This window comes from Ascaphus truei, chromosome 13, assembly GCF_040206685.1.
Source record: "Ascaphus truei isolate aAscTru1 chromosome 13, aAscTru1.hap1, whole genome shotgun sequence".
Lineage (NCBI taxonomy): Eukaryota > Metazoa > Chordata > Amphibia > Anura > Ascaphidae > Ascaphus > Ascaphus truei.
Genome location: NC_134495.1, coordinates 9,000,529 through 9,015,528, shown reverse-complemented (window position 1 = coordinate 9,015,528; position 15,000 = coordinate 9,000,529). Strand labels below are relative to the sequence as shown.

Here is a 15,000-nt window from a genome sequence, read left to right as displayed (position 1 = left end):
ATATACAAGACATTGCATGAACAGTTAAAGATAATATATATTATGGGCGTTTGAAACAGTTACAGACCAGATTAAAATGTAAGGTGTGTGTGTGTGTGTGTGTGTGTGTGTGTGTTGCAGCCATGCATAGTTCTCTATAAAGAGTTTTACACAGAGATACAGGAGGTGTGTGTGTTTTTGTGTACATTTATAAAATATACTTTTGTGTGTGTGTATAATATATGTGTGTGTATACTTATACTGTACGTGTGTGTGTGTGTGTGTATACTTATACTGTACATGTGTGTGTGTATAATATGTGTGTGTGTATACTTATACTGTACGTGTGTGTGTATAATATATGTGTGTGTATACTTATACTGTACATGTGTGTGTGTATAATATATGTGTGTGTATACTTATACTGTACATGTGTGTGTGTATAATATATGTGTGTATACTTATACTGTACATGTGTGTGTATAATGTGTGTACTTATACTGTACATGTGTGTGTGTATAATATGTGTGTGTATACTTATACTGTACATGTGTGTGTATAATATGTGTGTGTATACTTATACTGTACATGTGTGTGTGTATAATATGTGTATACTTATACTGTACATGTGTGTGTGTATAATATATGTGTGTGTATACTTATACTGTACATGTGTGTGTATAATATATGTGTGTGTATACTTATACTGTACGTGTGTGTGTATAATATGTGTGTGTATACTTATACTGTACATGTGTGTGTGTATAATATGTGTGTGTATACTTATACTGTACGTGTGTGTGTATAATATGTGTGTATACTTATACTGTACATGTGTGTGTGTATAATATATGTGTGTATACTTATACTGTACATGTGTGTGTGTATAATATGTGTGTGTATACTTATACTGTACATGTGTGTGTGTATAATATGTGTATACTTATACTGTACATGTGTGTGTGTATAATATATGTGTGTGTATACTTATACTGTACATGTGTGTGTATAATATATGTGTGTGTATACTTATACTGTACGTGTGTGTGTATAATATGTGTGTGTATACTTATACTGTACATGTGTGTGTGTATAATATGTGTGTGTATACTTATACTGTACGTGTGTGTGTATAATATGTGTGTATACTTATACTGTACATGTGTGTGTGTATAATATATGTGTGTATACTTATACTGTACATGTGTGTGTGTATAATATGTGTGTGTATACTTATACTGTACATGTGTGTGTACACAGACAAACTTCAAATGTGTTGGCAATTCTTAATAATGGGAAAAAAAGATGTCACTTTGGTATACAAATGGCTGTAAGTTGGGCCCAGCCTTGTTGCCGGCAGCCATCTTGCTCTAGCCCAGTTGGCTGACATCTTTTGCAGCTTTCCTACGGGACTAATCAGCTACTTTTGTTTAATTGTTTTTTTTTAAAAGTTCTATTTTGTTGTATTTTTGGGGTGTGGGGGTACAGAAAGTAAGGGGGGGAGGAAGGGGGTTGGGGAATCAGAACGAAGAAGTCAGGTCCGTTAGTTACATTCAGATACAGCTTGTTTCCTTATCTACCTATTCATTCTCACCCCGCCATAGCATGGCGTCCGAGGGTGCTAATGGCAAGAGTGGCCAACTCCAGTCCTCAAGGGCCACCAGCAGGTCAGGTTCTCAGGATATCCCTGCTTCAGCACAGGTAGGCTCAGTCAGACTGCACCACCTGTGCTGAAGCAGGGATATCCTGAAAACCTGGCCATCAATAACTGGCACTCTATATATAAAAATACACACACACAAGATAGGCAAGACTTCCTTGCGATGGAGCCGGCCGCCTTGCCAGTGAGCGATGGGTGTATGCAGGGCTGGCCGGGACAGCTCGGACGGAGCCCTGGGAGATGGATAATCTGAGTCCTCTGGGTTGGTTCCTTTCCGCCGCTCTCCTGTTCCCTTTAATAACCCACACGCAGCAGTGAGCAGTTCTGTGTCTGGCTGTCAAAACACTTCCAAGTCTGCAATATAAAAATTCCAGCCAGCCTCCGTCAGTGTGATTCCCTCTGCATACTTTGCTCGTCCCTAGTTATCTCCAGCACAGGCGGATGCTGCAAATATGTATATTTTTCTTGGCAGGCGGGTAGGAAATGCAAGAAACCTTCTCCTTTTTTAAAATTTCTTTTTCTCGCCCACACGGTTACTGTACAAACATGTTCTTCTGTATCCTGCAGGCCCGAAATACCCAGACATTACAGCTTCCTGACATTATATGTGAAACGGCTCTTCCAAAGGGCTGTGAATGCTCTCTTATTCTGGTGTTTATTGAACCCTCTGGGTGTGAAATGCATTGGGAGCAATGACAATGTAAACTCTTTGCTGGCATGGAAAGGGTTATAGGTGCAGTTGCTTAAAGAATAAGTTATATTATTATTATTATTATTTACAGGAAACACTTTTACGCTACTAATGGCAGTAATGGTTAAATGTGATAGGACTGTTGAAGTAAAATTGGTTATATTTTTGTATTATCCAGTTGTCCACTAAATATGTTGGGGCCATTTCAACGAATATTAGTACTGGCGCGTGTCTGGAATTAATTTAAATGAATGCTCTTTATTGACCCGGTTAGAGGGACACGTTGGGCTATGGACGAATGAAGCAAAAATAACACCATTTAGCCGCCAAATCTTTGCCTCCATTTTCTTTCCCCCGGAGGGGATGGAACTGGCGCTACTTTAAGCGGAATGTGAACCGATAATCGTCCGGCGCTCTTTAATGTGAAATATAAATATATAGATGGATAGTTTTACTATAGTGCAAAAAAATCCAAAGTGGAAACGTATACTGTGGTTCAACCTGTGACACATTGTGAGTTTTTGCTGTAATAGTGAAGATGGTGAATCGAGTAACAAATCAAAAACGAGAACGGTTTGCAGCGCTGGACCCAAAAAGAACCATCCTCTGTAGTTCTGGAAGTGGCGGTTCCGAAGATAAGGGGAGCGCAAAACCAGACAATATAAAAGCGCAATATATAGTGTAATATTTTTTAGGTAATGTGAACAATATAATAATAATAATAGCAGTATGTTCTTGTATAGCGCTGCTAGTTTTACGCAGCGCTTTACAGAGACATTTTGCAGGCACAGTACCTGCCCCGTGGAGCTTACAATCTATGATTTTAGTGGCTGAGGCACAGGGAGATAAAGTGACTTGCCCATGTTTCCCCTGCTTAAAACTCAGTGCCAGAGTCAGCCTCTGGGCCAGAGGAAGCCTCACCTTCCTAGAACTCACCTTCACATCCCGTGGTACACACCACGTTCCTGAAACCCTGACCTGTTGGGGGGTCTTGAGGAGCGGAGTTGAGAACCCCTGATGCATGCAGTATTATGTTGCCATTGCCAATGTATGATGAAATGCAAAATACCCATCGGGAACAGTACTGGGTGAACGGATTGCCAGACATACATATGGATATTGAGCCACCTGTGCTGAATCGGGGATATCCTGAAAACCTGAGCTGTTGGTGGCCCGTGAGGACTGGAGTTGGCCACCCCTGGAGTAGGGGGACCGCCCCTTTACATGGGACCCCATTTGCTGAGGGGAGACTGTTACGTTGTTGCCCTGTTTTGATGCTGCTCACTGTGTGAGCGTCCCTTTAACCCCGTGCATTCTGTTTCTTTGCAGGACGCCAGCCTGTTGGAGTATCAGCACCACCCCGGCAGAGACTACACCTCCCATTTAACGCACGGATCTGTCCTGATGCCTCAGAGGAGGCGGCCGTCGCTGCTCTCCGAATTCCAGCCGGGGAACGAAAGGTAAAAGACTTGCGTCTGGAAGCGTGAGCCCCCTTATTCCTGCGGTGGCTTCCATCCCGTTCATTTTAATGCGCTTTCCAAGGCGTCGCAGAGCAAAAGCACTTTACCTACCAAAGCGGTTTATCACACGTACCCGTACACGCACCCCCGTACCCGTACACACACCCCCGTACCCGTACACGCACCCCCGTACCCGTACACGCACCCCCGTACCCGTACACACACCCCCGTACCCGTACACGCACCCCCGTACCCGTACACGCACCCCCGTACCCGTACACGCACCCCCGTACCCGTACACGCACCCCCGTACCCGTACACGCACCCCCGTACCCGTACACGCACCCCCGTACCCGTACACGCACCCCCGTACCCGTACACGCACCCCCGTACCCGTACACGCACCCCCGTACCCGTACCCGTACACGCACCCCCGTACCCGTACACGCACCCCCGTACCCGTACCTGTACACGCACCCCCGTACCTGTACACGCACCCCCGTACCTGTACACGCACCCCCGTACCCGTACACGCACCCCCGTTCCCGTACACGCACCCACGTACCCGTACCCGTACACGCACACCCGTACCCGTACACGCACACCCGTACCCGTACACGCACCCCCGTACCTGTACACCCCCCCCGTACCCGCACACGCACCCCCGCACACGCACCCCCGCACACGCACCCCTGCACATGCACCCCCGTACACGTACACGCACACCTGTACACGCGTTCACGTACACGCGTACACGCGTTCACGTACACGCGTACACGCGTTCACGTACACGCACCCCCGTACCCGCACACTCATCCGTTCACGTACACGCGCACTCATCTGTACACACGTACACACACTCACTCATCTGTACAGACACGTACACACATACACACTCACTCAACTGTACAGACACGTACACACACACGTACACACTCACTCAACTGTACAGACACGTACACACACGTACACACACACTCATCTGTACACACACGTACACACACACTCACTCATCTGTACACACACTCACTCATCTGTATACACACGTAGACACTCACTCATCCGTACACACGTACACACTCACTCACTCATCCGTACACACACACTCATCCATACGGCCACACATTGCTGACCCCTCTGGCACTGAAGGGGTTAAGGATGTCCGAGACTGATTTGGACTTGAACTTGACTTGCCCCTTGCATGTTTCTTCTCGCGGGCCTCTTCGCATACCTGTGGTCAGGGAAGGACATCACCCTCACCCCTCCACCCCTAGCGTGAGCGCTGAAAAACCTCCCTTCCATTCACACCAATAACAATAGGTTTTGTAGCCCAGGGCTGCTGGTTAAAGCTCTCTTCCTTTCCAAAAGAATGTTCCCCCTGTGATTTGTAGGGGAATAGACTGATTCTCTCCCTCCCCCCTAATCTCTCCCTCCTCTTCTCTCTCCCCTCCTCTTCTCCCTCCCCTCCTCTTCTCTCTCCCCTCCTCTTCTCCCTCCTCTTCTCCCTCCCCTCCTCTTCTTCCTCCCCATCTCTACTCCCTCCCCTCCTCTTCTCCCTCCCCTCCTCTTCTCCCTCCTCTTCTCCCTCCCCTCCTCCCTCCCCTCCTCCCTCCCCTCCTCTTCTCCTTCCCCTCCTCCCTTCCCTCCTGTCTCCCTTTCTTCCTCCCCTCCTCTTTCCCCCCCCCATCTCTTCCTCTCTCCCCCCCCATCTCTTCTTCTCCCTCCCCCTCCTCGTCTTCTTTCCTCCTTTTTTGATAATACTGTATGTAAACTGCTGCGTATAGAGGGATATTGTTGATCCGGCCATTTTTTTGCCTGGGTTTAATCTAATTATGCTGCCATCATTCTTGCCAAAGAGGTGACGTGGAAAAGCAATAATTGGGATTGCCCCTCAATAAATTCCATGTAACTAGACGCCCGTGGCTCTCGCTCTCCGATTACCCAACGAGTAAATGAGTCTGACTTGCAGTGTTTCTGCGCAGGTGAGGATATTCCCGGTGAGTGCGCTATATATCCCCTCAAACACGCGGAGAGACGCCTTCTGCATATAGAGGGACACACCTGTATGCTAATAGGATATGCGAAGTATATTTATACGCGCTGAAAGTACTCGCCGCTGCTCGGGGAATTCTAAGCAAATTAAGGAGATTTTATAACTCCTGTCCTCACGGGCCAGCAACAGGACAGGTTTTCAGGATATCCCGGCTCCGGCACAGCTGGCCCCGTCTTAGAGCCCTGAGAATGCTCTTTTTTTTTTGTTCAAATTTTTTTCGCCTTGGTGTGAAAAATGACGATTTTAATGAATCTCGAGCCTCTGAGGTTAGCGTAGAAATCTTTAGACGGCTCAGGGCTCTGGGGGAAGCTTCATTTTAAAGGTTCAGTCCAAGTTGCGTTTCTCCCCCCCCCCCCCCCCCCGCAATTAGATTGAAGCCGGGGGTTTCCGGAGCGGAACCGGGTTGATTTCAGCTCCGTGGTCCCCCTGCGCCCCGAGACACTTACCTCCGGGGGGCGTGCCGGTATCTCTCTCACGTTTAAAAGTCCTTGTTACGTGGGCCAATAGGAAGCCGCAGGGGTTGAAGTCACTGCTTCCTATTGGCCCGTGGGACGTTTAAGCCGCCATTACGATAGCCCAGCCAGAGCTTGGAGGGGTGTCGACCTGTTGTCCTCCTCACTCGGCGCTTCTACTCCTCACCCCGTGGGCCCCTCCTCACGAGCAAGAGTCCGGGGCTCTGGGGGAGGGTAGGGGGGGGTCAATGTCTGCCAGGGGGGTGGGGAAATGACCGTGGGGGGGGGGGGGGGAAATGAGCGCCAGGGACCGGGGGGGAGGAAATGAGTGCGTGGGGGAGGAGGAATGAGCGCTGGGGAATGGGGGGAAGGGGAAGGAACACACCCCCCTACCGCCTCCCGCCCGACTAGCCTCCCGCCTCCCCCCTCCCCCAATCGACCTACAGCTTCCTAGCCAAAACCAAAACAGGGGCAGATCACCGGCCCCCATTGCTACCTGAAAATGGCCTGGTTGCAAGGGTTTGAACACAGCAGGTAGACCGTTGCAGCAAGGAAAAGGTTAATGATCTTCAGCTCAAACTGAAAATAAGACGAGGCAGAAGAGGAAATTCCCATAAATAGTGCTCACCCCCCCGAGAGGAACTTGCCGGAGGGCGGCGAGGGATTTCACACACATTTTCGTGCTCGGTCTTGCCAGAGCAGACGCAGCGAGGGCTGGAATGCAACGTGAAGCGCCCTATTCCTGGTACACAGGACACGGAGACTAAAACGCCGTCTCTCGGCCTGGAGGGGGGAGACGGGACACGCGACTCGGAGATGGGAGGGGCGGGGGGGGGAGACTCGGGGTGATGGGGGGGATGTGCAGGAAATGGCAGATAAAAAAAGAAAGGCATGGATATCAGTGGGATGAAAGAGTGATAGGAAGAATGGATGATTTTCTGACACACAAACATACATACGCACATGCACACACATATATACACATACGTGTGTGTGTGTGTGTGTATATATATATATATATAATCTATGTATGTGTATACACATACACATAAAAAGATCACTTGTGAGCACATTCACATGTCTTAGACAGGTCTGCAACCCTGCCTTTCACCATTATCACCTAGCATACAGTGCTTCCACCACAGCAAGGGATTCTGGTAAATGACATGCAAATTAGCACACTGAGTCACCTTTTGCCTGAAATCCATTTTTACATGGGATCCCTGATAAGCTAATTCTCACTGTTAACACAGCTTTTAAGCACAACATGGGAACCAGATGCAACCTTAATGGGGATCATCCGTGTGAAGTTGGTTGTACTGCTGGCTTTGCAATTTGAAGGCTGTAGGATTTACCATTACATTTTAAGTTATGGTGGGTGAAAAGGGCAGCAAGAAACCTCCACGTATAGCATATAATGGTGCTAATGGTGAAAGGCAGGGTTGCAGACCTGTCTTAGGCCGCGTCCATGTTTAGTGCTTGCGGGCGGAGGCGCGCTTCCGCTCGGCACTGAGCCCCTACAGCCGCAATGAGAGCGGCTTTAGTAGGGGTTTAGTAGGGGCTCGCCTACGCTTCCGCAAGCGCTTGCCGAAGCGTAGGTCTTAGGAAATTTTTTAATTTTCCCGCTTGCCGGAGCACAGGGCCGGTCACCTGAGCGGTTCGCCCAATGAGGGCGAACCAGCTCCGTGACATCACTGGCCCGCCCTCCCCCCCCCGACACGCCCCCGGACGGCGCGCGGACCAAGGCCAGGGAAAGCACCCGCTTTCCCTCAGCCTCCGCGCGCCTCAGCAAGCAAGAAGGCACCCTGGACGCAGCCTTAGGCTGCAGCCAGGCAGGGTGCGGGCACGTTGGCGCTCGTGCGCTGTGCCCTGCTCGGGCCGGAGCGATTTGTGGCCGGCTAGGCACGCGCTCGTCTGGGTTTGCGGCCACGACGTCACGGAGCTGGTTTTCAGTCACTGGGCGAACCGCTCACGTGACGCGCTTGCGGACGTCAAATTCAAATTTGCTTGCTCTGCAAGCATCTAAGCGCCGAGCAGGCGCTCGCTCACGTGTTTCAGAGCGGCCAGCGTGAGCGCGCCTGCTCAGCACCACCCTGGACGAGACCTTAGACGTGAATGTGCTCACAATATAATCTCTCATCGGGGATCTCTATAGCGCCGTGTCCGTTGTATTCATGCAGACCGGTCACTACTCACTCGGATGGATTCTCATATATTGTTGTAAAACCCAATATATATATATATATTTCTATTATCCCAATCCTGCATGATTGATATATGGCCATGTCACTTTATATTACATGCAGCCCTTTGATTCACTTTATATTACACACCACCCTCTGATCGCCCATTGGATGGGATACTATTAATTCTTTTTTTACTTTTAGATTGTAACACTTGCGATTGGAAGTATTTCTAACGGACACTATGTCACACTGTTGGCCCCACAAGTAGCGTGATTACAAACGAGATTAGATAAAGATCGGAAGAACTCTTCAAGCACTTTAATTACCGTGGAAACATTAAAAGGAGAAAAAAAAATCCACCCTCTAAATATTTATCTGCAATGCCTCAGGGGACTGCGCGAGGCCTCTATAACACACTTGTCTTCCCTTCCAGCAACGTGTCGTCCTGGTAACTCGGCCTCAAATGACACCATGGGGTCACGTGACATCGCGTTACCACAGCGACGGGATGTCACATGACCCCACGCGTCATTTGACGCCGGGGTCGAGCAGCGGGGGCGAGGCACTGAGAGCAGGCAGGGGTGCACACGGGGAAAAGTTTGTTCAGAAGCTTCAGACAACGTCAATTAAGTATGGAGGGATGCATGCTGGGTATTACCCGAGAGGGATGCATGCTGGGTATTACCCGAAGAGGCAGGAAAGAGAATTAATGGGTTCGAGATCAGCCAGAAGTCTGTGACATCATCACACCCATGAAGAGATTTCAATGGCGGTGAACCAATCGCAAGAAGAAATGACCAGCATTGGGCAAAGATGGTATTGGATTCGAAGAGAAATTAAAAGACTAAGATGACGGGCAGAAGTAAGACGGGAGGATGAAATAAGATTTATTTATTTTTTCCCCGCAGCGTTGAGAAAAGAGACTTACAACTGCAGAACCTGGAAAATCATTGCGAAGGCCTTCATCCAGCAGTGGATTGACGAGGGCCCAAGATGATGTGTGTATATATGTGTATACACACTCAGTCTCTCATATACGTACATTAATTTGATTATTTGTATAAAACAATATCCACTTTGGTGAGCCTTTGTTATAACATTTTCGGTACCCAATGTCCTAACATTTTATCGAGCATAAAATATTAATGCCGGTCAATTTGTTTATGCCTTCCATTAATTGGGAAGTATTATTTCATGCTACAAACTCTATTTGTGACATTGAATTAATGACTGCCCTGTTTATTTATTTATTTTTGCATTTTTAAATAGATTTAATTTCCAAACTAAGTTTGATTTTGAGCCTGCTAATATAGGGTTTCACACTTTAAACTACGGTGTTGCGTTGTTATCATTTCCGAGCTGTGTCGTTCCAGCTTTGCTCTGCAGACAAATTGTCTCTAGCTCTGTGTATTACACAAGCCATCCCACTGTACATGGAACTAGAAACGCAAACGTTATATATCCAGAGCGCTTCCGCAATAAGACCTCTTGCTGCCGGCTAAAGTTAGGTAGGTGGATTCTGAAATGCTGGACCTCTGGCCTGACGGCTTACGACCGGTCAGCTCTCACTGATTTTCTTTTGAGTCTCGCTGATTATTCCGACCAGCGGTCAAAATTACTACATTAAAAAAATGCTATTTTTGAGCCCAGAACCCCTAAAAGCCGCTCCTCTTCCCTCTGAGGTTGACAGCCCTGCGGCTGGAGCATTAAATATGCTGTATGTTATTACTCTTCAACTACTTAAACCCAGTGCATGTTGGGTAGGACACCGTGCCAAGATGCATCGAGCTGGCGGTTCTTTATCAGAGCCCTCAGGTTGGGAAACGGCAGTGCGCTTTATCAGAAGGCCTTTATTCAGCAGGCTTTGAAGATTTCTTCAAATCTTCAAAGCAATGTGTCTAACATCTTCTCCAGCGTGGAGAAGTCTGCTTCACAGGACATTGAATCGGGGCCAAAGTCCCACTGCTGTCTCGTTTTGACATTTTTTTTTTTTCCATTTGACTTTTTTTTAAATTGTAACCAGAAAAATGCGGGCCTAATATATCCCTCCTCACAGGGAGAGGTTTAGGGGAGCACCTTGACATTAAGGACCCTTTTTTTTTATGTGGAAGGGAAGCAGGGAGATCTCGAAGCTGAACTATGCTAGTCTCTTTTTTGGGGGGGACCCCCTGCTTCCTGAGATACAGAGCTGTGAAGGCCGCACAGGGTAAACCTAATGCCGCGGTTAAATCTCCGCGTTACTCGGGGTAATGGGAAGCCACAGGTCAGGCCGTCGCCGTTTTCTATTGGCCGGTTGTATTGTGGGGGATTTGCGATCGCGGAGATGCCGGCGTCCTCTCTCCTAGTATGTGTCTCTAGAATAGGGTTACCAGGAGGCTTCTAGAAAAACACCACAGCAAGCTCCAGAAGCCTCAAAACATACCACATTATATATGTGTATATGTACAGTATATAAGTGTCAAAAGGAGTGCTACAGGGCATGGCTAAATGTATTCAACAAAAGACAGAGAAGCCCAAAGCTACATCCAATATGACAAAAATATACAGTGAAATACCTATATATTCTCTTGAACTCCTTTTGACACTTATATACATATATGAATGAATATATTATGTGGTATGTTTTGGGGTTTCTGGACCTTGCTGGGATTCTGTGTGTTTATTAACTTTTTTCCAGCTGGTCCCCCCGCCCCCCTCCCCCACAGGGTTTAAGAAGCTCGCCCCTCGCCCCTCCCCACTTTCCAAGTTCGCAGTTCTTTTTCATGTTGCTGGGTTTGGACAGGCCAAATGTGATCATTCTCCCCCCCAAATATGGGGGTAAATGAGAATTTTAATCCGGTAGTGTTAGGACCTGCAAATTTGGTTATGCCTTGATGTGGCTCGCAGGCTTATAATGCTTTGGCCAAAGGGTTTAACTAAATTACCCTTTTTCAAGATGGGTATTTCACTGTGTATTATTGTCATATTGGATGTAGCTTTGGGCTTCTCTGTCTTGTTGTCTTCTCCAAAAATACTGGACACAATGGTGAAACAGTGCAATGCGCTCGAGAGATGAGCGTGCGCCTCCGCTCGGGGTGCGCGTGCATGCCTCCTGCTCCATGCTGTTTCCTCCCCTCCTTGGCCCCACCCTCTGGCTCCTGACACACCCTCCTGATTGGTTGCATTACTCGGCAGCAGCTAATCAGGATGGAGGAAGTTGCCCAGCCTCCTAGCAGCAGCCCTGCTCTGGGAAATCCCGCGGCCCCCCAAACTGGTCAGGCCACTATGTCCAGAGAGGTAATACCGGACACATACATGTCTAGGGAGGTAATACCGGACACATTCATGTCCAGAGAGGTAATACCGGACACATACATGTGCAGAGAGGTAATACCGGACACATACATGTCCAGAGAGGTAATACCGGACACATACATGTCCAGAGAGGTAATACCGGACACATACATGTCTAGGGAGGTAATACCGGACACATACATGTCTAGGGAGGTAATACCGGACACATACATGTCCAGTATTACCTCTCTTTTGTTACTGGACAGTGTCCAACCCGGCAGAGCTGCAATGAACGTGGTTCGTGTTTGGGAGGTGTGGGGGTACCCTTAGTGCTGTCAGGCCAGAGGGGCCTTGTTGGGATTAAGAAGTGTGCAGTGATGCTGCTACCACAGTGTACCGACAGGTGTGTAATACAATTTGGGAGACAGTGTTGCATTAAGAGGTATAGTCACCTGCCCAGAGCACTGGGACCTGGTTCAGTGACGGATAATCCGGCAGGCAGAGCTCTGCGCGCAATGTTCGGAACGGCCCGTGGCGTTTATTAACACGCGGTTTGGCGCACATGTCCGCTGTGCAGAGCGGGCGGGCGGCTTGGTCCGGGTCTGCAACTAAAGCTTTCAGTCATACGGAACCAATGTCTTGCTCGCTTTAATGGGGTTATGCATTAAGCTGCGATAGTGCCGATCGAGGCGCTATTGCACGGAAACTCCACCCCTTCCCCCTCATGACCGGCACTACTGCAAATTAACCAGTACTCCCCTTCATTTTATGGGTCTAGCTTCCAGAGTTAGTGATGTACGTTTTAAGGGAGTCATTTGGTGTGTGTGTGTGTGTGTGTGCGCGTGTGCGCGTGTGTGTGTGCGCGCGCTAAGGCTACGGCTCGCTGTCTGCGCTGCACGCTCGCCTGCCAGGCTGGCAGGTAAGGTGACTCCGGTAACTCATGGAGGTTTAAGCCCCCTTGTTACATGGGCCAATGGGAAGCCTGGATGGATGATGTCTCAGCTTCCTATTGGACCTTCTGACATGGGAAATTAAAACCCACATTCCCCCCCCCCTCCCCCCGGTAAGTGCCTGGGGGATCCCCCGCTTCACGTCACGATAAGATAAAATGTGACTAGCGCAGCGGTTCCCAGCCTTTTTTTACTTTGTGCCATCCCCCCTCCCCCCCCATATTCGTCCCTTAATGAATAAATCTTCATGCCGACCCCTCAGACTATCGCTAAGAAATCTGTGTGACTGATCCCAGGCAGTATAGTGTCCTGAGCTCGTGGGGGGTGGGGGGGACACACGCTTATTAATAAGGCCCCAAACTGCCCCTCAGTGTGTGCAGGCAGCATGGGGGGTATAGCTGTCACTCACTGCGGGAGCTTCCAAAGTCACGTCCCACAATGCATTGCAGCTGTGGGTGCAAAGCATTGTGGGGAACGACTTTGGAAGCTCCTGCTGTAAATGACAGCCATACCCCCCCACGCTAAGGTGCAGTTTGGGGCCTTAAATCCCATCAATACTTTGTTGCTGGAGGATTAGTCTACATGTTGCTCAGGCAGTTACAGGGTTAACAAGAGAACCAGTTTCCCAACTGTGCGGTGTGATTTATTGGCGCGGCTCCCATCTCCGCTCTCAACCTCCCGTGAACTCTACCTCCGGTGACACCTTTTTAACTCTTTCCCTGCCAAAGATGCACTGCTCTGTAAAGGGCTCTAGATAAGTTATTCATGTACAAAGCTAGGCCAGCTTCAAGGCTCCCCCTAGTCCTCTTCTCCCCACATGCTAGCGTTCACCTCTCGCTATGCCCCCCGCGCTCTACCCATAGCTGCCTGCTTTCCACCCCTTTTACCTCTGCGCTCTCTCACCCGCGGAACTCCCTCACACTATGCGCCGAGCACCTTCCGGTCAAACCGATTAAACCCCTGAATAACTGGCCTCCTGATTACTGCGCTGACTCCGCGTCTCCCAACATGCCACTTAGATTGTAAGCTCTCCGGGGCAGGGGTTCCCTTTCCGGTTGTATTATAATTCCCTGTAATGTGTTGTCTCTTTGGTAAAGCGCTGAGTACACTTAACCTAGTGGAGACACACACAGACACACACCTTTACAACATAACATTGTGCATGAAGCGCCTCCCGGAAATTTCCGGCCTGCGTTCTCTGGTTACCTGGAGAAATGTTGCGATATCTCTGACCTTTAACTCTGCAGCCCCAGCAGTTTTTGGCTTTTGCCCTGTTTTTATTTATTTTTTAATGTAATAATTCCCACATTTCCCAGCGACAGGGTTCCCACTGCAATGACCCGCGATGAGGACCGGGTTAGGAAGCCCCTCGTACCCGAAACCCTTTTGGTTGGGGGTTAGACGCAAGCGTACCGCCCCGCTTGGCATAGACGCAGCACCTCCTCACCTTCCCCCTCCGCTCCCCTCTTCGCAGGTCCCAGGAGATGCACGGGAGGGGGGACCCCCGTGCCTACCTGTCCGACCTGGGCAAGCAGTCCGAAATGGAGATGGCCGAGACCAAGCGACCCAGGCTTGAACTGCTGCAGGACCAGCTGATCCGACACTCGCTCCTCATCAACCAGAACCAGCACGGAGGCAGCGAGGAGCTGGCAAAGGTAGGGAGACCCCCGCAAGCCTGTGCTCCCCCCCCTTTGCTGGGGTGGGAGGGGAAAGATGTCCTGCATTATCTGGGCCAGCAATACAATACCGGACAATGCAGTCCTTGGGAGCTCAATGTTAACCCTTTCAGTGCCATGCGTTGTGGTCCCCATGTTGGCAAGAGGGTTGAAGGTGTGGTCCCTTAAAGCGGCAATCCATGCCATGTTTTCTTCATTTTTTTTTTTTACCTTGGATTGAAGCGGGGGTCTCTGCAGCTGAACCCCATTAATTTCAGCTGCGGGGCCCCCCTGCTTCCGGAGATGCTGACCTCCGTAGGAGGTGCCGGTAGCCGCTCAGCTTGCAGGTATCACGTAGTGGCGGAGTTTCAATGCTCCCCGCCCGTCCTGCGGGCCAATCGGAAGCAGTGATGTCATCCGCGGCAGCATCCTCTGGGCCCCCGTGACGCGGGAAGCTCTACGCTTTAACCCCAGCTAGCTCAGCCGGAGCGGCTATCGTCACCCCCTACAGAGGGAATTATCTCCGGAAGCAGGGGGTCCCCCCGAGCTGTAATAAATTAATGGGGTTCACCTCCGAGACCACCCTGCTTTAATCTTGTGTTTAAAAATAAATAAAAGAAAACGGCGTGAATGGCTCCTTT

At 49.3% G+C, this 15,000-nt stretch overlaps 1 protein-coding gene across 1 annotated transcript in view; it reads left to right on the top strand.

Moving 5' to 3' along the window:
- NCOR2 (nuclear receptor corepressor 2) overlaps positions 1 to 15,000 on the top strand; it is a 274,837-nt gene that overhangs the window by 76,657 nt on the left and 183,180 nt on the right. The window contains exons 3-4 of the mRNA XM_075569217.1: positions 3,660 to 3,790; positions 14,179 to 14,359. Coding sequence (XP_075425332.1) covers positions 3,660 to 3,790; positions 14,179 to 14,359 — 312 coding nt within the window. The remainder of the gene's footprint in view (positions 1 to 3,659; positions 3,791 to 14,178; positions 14,360 to 15,000) is intronic.